Below are 6,446 nucleotides of genomic sequence, written 5' to 3'. Positions count from 1 at the left end.
AACTACAGACTGACCAAAGTGAAGCCTCACTAGGACCAGGTTTTGGTCTCTACGACCTCATAAAGTCAGTGTTTATGACAGAAAAATGTCCTAAAGAGGACAGGACTTTTGACTCTCTACTGCCCCCCCATGATTACCAGTGGTACTGCTGCGTTACTTCTCTGTGACATGCACAAACTAATTCTTATTTATTTAAAAATATCATAAAAACAACACACAAAAAATCTTTGAAAAAAATCTAATTTCGAAAAAATCTAATCTTTGAAAAAAAAATGTATCCTCGAAAAAAATCTAATTTCGAAAAAATCAAATCTTTGAAAAAAAATTATCTTTGAAAAAAAAGTCTCTTTAAAAAAAAATTCTCTTTAAAAAAAATCTAATTTCGAATTTTTTTTTTAAAATTTTTTTGTTTTTCAAAAAATCTTACAATTTTTTTGAAAGAAATCTTACAATTTTTTTGAAAGAAATCTTACAATTTTTTTGAAAGAAATCTTACAATTTTTTTGAAAGAAATCTTACAATTTTTTTGAAAGAAATCTTACAATTTTTTTGAAAGAAATCTTACAATTTTTTTTGAAATATCAAATCTTTGAAAAAAAAATATTTATCTTTGAAAAAAATCGAATTAAAAAAAAAAATCTTTGAAATTTTTTTTGAAATAAAATCTTTGAAAAAAAAGATCTTCAAAACATTTTTTTGGGAAAACAAATCTTCAAAAATTTTTTTTTAGGAAAAAAAAAATTAAATTGTCCTCACACACACACACACACACACACACTGACCTCATATTTCTGTCGTCCAAACTCGTCCTGAAGGTCAAACTTCTCGCCCTCCAGCTCGTTCATCCACTCCCACAGCTCCTTCGCTTTCTGCCTGTGACACAAACGTGAACATCTACTGTTGTTGTTGTGTGTCTGTTTGTGTGTCTGTGAACATGCTGAATGTGCGTCTCCACCCACTTGAGCTGCTCCTGGTTCAGGTTCTCCACGTCCAGAGATTTGCGTCGGTCGTTCAGGATCTTCTTCTTCTTCTCTCTCTCCGTCTGTCTCTTACCGCTGCGTTTCTCCGTCTGTGGATCATCATCATCATCATCATCATCATCATCGAGGTGTGAAACAATGTCTCAGCAGATAAAAAAGTTCCCACAATGCACCACTTCCTCCTCACCAGCTTCTGCATGTATCCTCCAAAGTGGAGGCTGGTGAGCGTTTTCTTCTTCTTGGCGTCTTCCTCCGCTTTCTTCTTCGCCTCCTCTTCCTCTTTACGAGTTCTCTCGTCCTGCAGAGGCAGACCAGGATTATTATCATTATAATTATAATTATTAATATAGTAAGATAATATAACGTCTCTCTACCTCCAGACGCTTCTGTCGCTCTTTCTCTCTCTCGCTGCGGATTCGTTGTTGTTCGGCTCGTTCAGAGCGACGTTTCTCCTGAGGTTTAAACACAAACTCATGTTCAGGTCTTTGACCTCAGGAGGAAAAAACTGACTTCCTGTGGCTGTGATGTCACTTCCTGATGTTCATCTTCATGTTTAAGTTTACAAGATGATCAATGTCATAACTACACAACCATGTGACACAATGTGACACAATGCGACACAACCATGTGTCGCCACTCATCTCATGAAATCAGAACCACCCCCCCAAAAAAATATAGAAAATCAGACCCACAAAAACATCTCGTAAATTCAGACCCACAAAAAATCGCGTAAATTCAGACCCACAAAAAAATCTTGCTTATTCAGACCAACCAAAAAATCTCCTGAATTCAGACCCACCAAGAAATCTTGTGAATTCAGACCCACAAATAATCTCGTAAATTCAGACCCACCAAAAAATCTCGTAAATTCAGACCCACAAAAAATCTCGTGAATTCAGGCCCACTAAAAATCTCGTGAATTCAGACCCACAACGAAATCTCATGAATTCAGACCCACAAAAAACTAGTGAATTCAGACCCACAAAAAACTAGTGAATTCAGACACACAAAGAAAGAAATCTCATGAATTCAGACCCACAAAAAAAATCTCGTGAATTCAGACCCACAAAAAAATCTCGCTAATTCAGACCCACAAACAAATCTTGTAAAATTCAGACCTACAAAAAACTAATGAATTCAGACCCACAAAGAAATCTCATGAATTCAGACCAACCAAAAATCTCATGAATTCAGACCCACCAACAAATCTTGTAAATTCAGACCCACAAAAAAATCTTGTAAAATTCAGACCCACAAAAAACTAATGAATTCAGACCCACAAAGAAATCTCATGAATTCAGACCAACCAAAAATCTCATGAATTTAGACCCACCAACAAATCTTGTGAATTCAAACCCACAACAAAATATTTTGAACTCAGACCCACAAAAATCTTGTGAATTCAGACCCACAATCACAATCTTGTGAATTCAGACTTGGACATGTAAAAGAATGTCATAAATTCACACCTGAACATTTTTTTTGACTAAAGAAAAAAAACCTTGTAAATTCAGACTTGATGATTTTTTTTGTGAATTCAGAACCAATAAAAAAAAAAAATCTTGGAAAGTCAAGGAAAAGTTTGTCATTTATTTATAAAAAATCAGAGCCATTTTTTAAAAATCTTATAAGGATTCTGTAAATTCTCAGTGATCCTCATCTTTAAGATCTAAATGTAAACTGAAGTCTTTCAAAGAATTAGAGTTGAATCATAAATCAATGATTTATTGGCTCTGGATTTGCGTGTGTGTGTGTGTGTGTGTGTGTGTCCGTGCACACACTCACGATCCTGTCTTTCAGATGAATCAGCTCGTCTTCCTCCTTCTTCCTGCTCTCAAAGTGAACCTCGATCAGAGTCTGAAGCTCCATCAGGTCTTTCTCCATGCGTTTACGGTGGATGTCCTGCAGGGACAGCAGAGGTCAGAGGTCAGAGGTCAAGTCCAGAGGTCATTCCTTTACTTTAGATATTCATTCATTCATAAAACAAAAGAAAAGTGAATATTCCTACTGATCAGTGACTCACATCAAAGTCCACCTTCTCTCCGTCTGGGATCTTTGGAGGGATGAGGTTTGGCATCATGAACGGCCTTTAATCCAACAACATGGAGATTAAACCCAGATTAAGAAAAGAACGATGAGTCGGTGTCACTCTGCTGTCAATCAGACAGCTTCAAAGACGGCTTTATGTAAAGAAGGCATTTTGACACTTTATTTTATGGTTGGACGACGTTTGTGTCCCTTCTGTCAATCATTCGCTCTCTCATACAAAACCCCATAGAGAAAAGTGACATTTTTACGTCACAGCAGACGTTTGATCGACTTCTGCCTCCATCAGTCACTTCAAATGTGTTGTTTTATGACTTCGGCGTATAGACTCCTTCATTTAAGGTAACGTGAGCAGAATCCTCAGCACGTCTCGACAGTCGTTAGTGACAAAACACGTTTAATAAGATGCTATGTGCGGAATGTAAATGCTTTGGTACGGAGCCAGGTGAGCGGTTTGCACATGTCTCCACTCACTGTGCTGAAGTTAGATAAGGTTTGGGAGGATTAAAGGATTAAAGGTGAAATTACAATCATTCATCTTCTTAGACAGCTTATCTGCTGTTTAAGGGGGAGTTGGCCTGAGAGAGCAAATGCTGGAGGTTTTTGTCGAAGAATTGTTGAAGAATTTTCCAAAATGGAGCGAGAATAACTTTAAAAAAAAAGTGATTTTAGTAGATTAAATGTGTGCGTATGCAAATGAGTGCAGGTTACTTACTTGAATTTGGGTTTGGCTTCTTCTGGAGAGAGAGAAAAGAAATATGAGCTCACTATCACACACACACACACACAAACCAATGACCAATTTGACAAAATTGTATACTATGTTGTCCAAAATTTGACAAAAACTTCATACTATACTATGACGACCAAAATAAAAAAAAAACATTTTACCAAAAAATTTTGGTCCAAAATTTGACAAAATCGTATACTATGTCGTCCAAAATTTGAAAAAAAATGGACGCAAAATTTTTGGTCCAAAATTTGACAAAAACATCATACTATACTATGTTGTCCAAAATTTGAAAAAAAAATGTGACCCAAAATTTGACCCAAATTTGACAAAAACGTCATAATATACTATGTCATCCAAAATTTGGAAAAAAAATTTGACCAAAATTTGACAAAAACGTTTACCATGTCGTCCAAAATTTGGAAAAAAATGGACGCAACATTTTTGGTCCAAAATTTGACCAAAGCATCATACTATACTATGTCGCCCAAAATTACATTTTTAATTTTTTTTGGACAAATTGAGTATAGCATGTTATAGCAACCTAAGGAAGTGATTTCAATCAAAATAAAGTGAGGACTGACCAAAATGTCCTCACTCCGTGAAAATGACCTCCAGAGTTGTGACACATGACGGTCGCTACGTGTTAGCGTCGCACAAACGCGCCAAAAAATACTCGGTGTGGGTCACGGTGACCTGAGGGTTCTGCTCATAAAAACGCCAACGCTAAGAAAGAACAACCTCAGGAAGTTCGAGTTAATCCTGGATTAAGACCTCAGAGCCTCCGACTATAGCAGCTAACATCGACCGCCAACGCTACGTGATCTGGCTACGCTAGCTGTTAAAGTCAAACGCCACTGTCGTATTATTTGGCCACGATAGCTGCTACTGTAAACCCCCCCCCCCCCAAAAAACAGATGCCACAGCATTTGGCAACAATAGCTAACGTCAAACACCAATGCTACATTATCTGGCTACGGTAGATGCTAACATCTAGCGCTGATGCCACAGCATCTGGCTACAAAAGCTGCTAACATCATATATCGGTGTGTGTGCTGTCTGGCTGCTATAGCTGCCAACGTCAAACACCAATGCTACATTATCTTGCTATGGTAGATGCTAACATCTAACGCTGACACCATCTGGCTGCAATAGCTTATGTCACATGTCAATTTTGCACTGTCTGGCTACAATAGCTGCTAATGTTCATGTCAAACATAGATGCCATAGCATCTGACTAGAGTAGCTGCTAACAACAAACACCAATGTTGATAAAAAAACAAAAAACAGATGCCACAGCATCTGGCAACAATAGCTACCATCAAATGCTCAGGCTACAGTAGCCGCTAACATCAAACACCAATGCTACATTATCTGGCTATGGTAGATGCTAACATCTAACGCTGAAACCACGGCATCTGGCTGCAATAGCTAATGTTGCACTTTCTGGCTACACTAGCTGCTAATGCTCATGTCAAACATAGACGCTATAGCATCTGACTCGACAAGCTACAGTAGCCGCTAACGTCAAACACCAATGCTACATTATAGAATAACCTTTATTGTTATTATGCCGGGTAAAAATGCAACAAAATCTGGGAGGCTTCTCCGAAGGTGTGCAATAATAAATATATTTATTTTATCGGGCTATGGTAACTGCTAACGCAATTGCTGATGCCTCAGTGTCTGGCTATTGCAGGTGCTAATGCTAATGTCACACATAGATGCTATAGCATCTGACTAGAGTAGTTGCTAACAGCAAACCAATGTCAATTAAAAAAACAGATGCCACCGCATCTGGCAAAAATAGCTACCGCTAACGTCAAACACCAATGCCACATTATCGGGTTATGGTAGCTGCTAACGCAAATGCTGATGCCTCAGTGTCTGGCTATTGAAGGTGCTAATGTCGTAAACAGATGCTACTGCGTCTAGCTGCTAATGCGATAGCTAATGTTGCATGTCAATGTCGCACTGTCTGGCTACTATAGCAGCTAATGCAAATTTTGAATGCTGATGCTACATTATCTGGATATAGCAGCTGCGAATGCCTCAGTGTTTGTTCGACTAGTTTAATTTAGCAGCTGTAAAATATCGAGTTTGTCTGACGATGAAATTGTCGTGTTGTTGTGTCGTTGTTGTGTTGTTGTTTACCTTCTCCGTCTTCTGCTTCTTCTCCTTCATCTGAAACCAAAACAATCACAGATTTGTCAGATTAATGCACGTTTTTTTTTATGGTAGAAAACTAAATTCTGCTTTGACGACGTGGTGAAACTGTTGGTATATTTTCGGGCGTGTCGAAGGCGAGGAGCTGCACTCGTCACATTTCGTAAATAGTTATCTGCAGCGGTGACAGATGATAATCTGGACTAACATGTTTTCATAACAAGCAGCTTCTCAAACCCTCCCACCTCTGAATGACACGCAGCGAACAAACAAACGCCGTAAAATGTACACGCTGGTCTTTAAAGTAATAACAGGATTCGAGCTAATTATTTTTACTAGACTGCCGCAAGCTAATGTGAGTCTGGAGCTTTGAGCTTCTTCTTCATCATCATCATCTATATTAAGTCTGGCTACAAAAGCTGCTCACATCATATGTCGGTGTGCACTGTCTGGCTGCTATAGCTGCTAACGTCAAACACCAATGCTACGTTATCTAGCTACGGTAGATGCTAACATCAAATGCT

The 6,446-nt window shown here is 38.2% G+C and overlaps 1 protein-coding gene across 1 annotated transcript in view; it reads right to left on the bottom strand.

The window, feature by feature from the left end:
* tnnt2a (troponin T type 2a (cardiac)) overlaps nt 1-6,000 on the bottom strand; it is an 8,862-nt gene extending 2,862 nt beyond the window's left edge. The window contains exons 1-8 of the mRNA XM_083894662.1: nt 5,911-6,000; nt 3,742-3,763; nt 3,004-3,067; nt 2,766-2,882; nt 1,355-1,432; nt 1,168-1,278; nt 960-1,069; nt 783-873 (exon numbers count right to left, since the gene is read on the bottom strand). Of these exons, the coding sequence (XP_083750788.1) occupies nt 783-873; nt 960-1,069; nt 1,168-1,278; nt 1,355-1,432; nt 2,766-2,882; nt 3,004-3,060 (564 nt within the window). The 5' untranslated portion in view covers nt 3,061-3,067; nt 3,742-3,763; nt 5,911-6,000. The remainder of the gene's footprint in view (nt 1-782; nt 874-959; nt 1,070-1,167; nt 1,279-1,354; nt 1,433-2,765; nt 2,883-3,003; nt 3,068-3,741; nt 3,764-5,910) is intronic.
* Nucleotides 6,001-6,446: the final 446 nt, after the last annotated feature.

This window comes from Microchirus variegatus (assembly GCF_963457635.1).
Source record: "Microchirus variegatus genome assembly, chromosome: 9".
Classification (NCBI taxonomy): domain Eukaryota; kingdom Metazoa; phylum Chordata; class Actinopteri; order Pleuronectiformes; family Soleidae; genus Microchirus; species Microchirus variegatus.
Note: the sequence above shows the minus strand (reverse complement) of the source record. Positions and strands in the feature narration are given on the sequence as shown.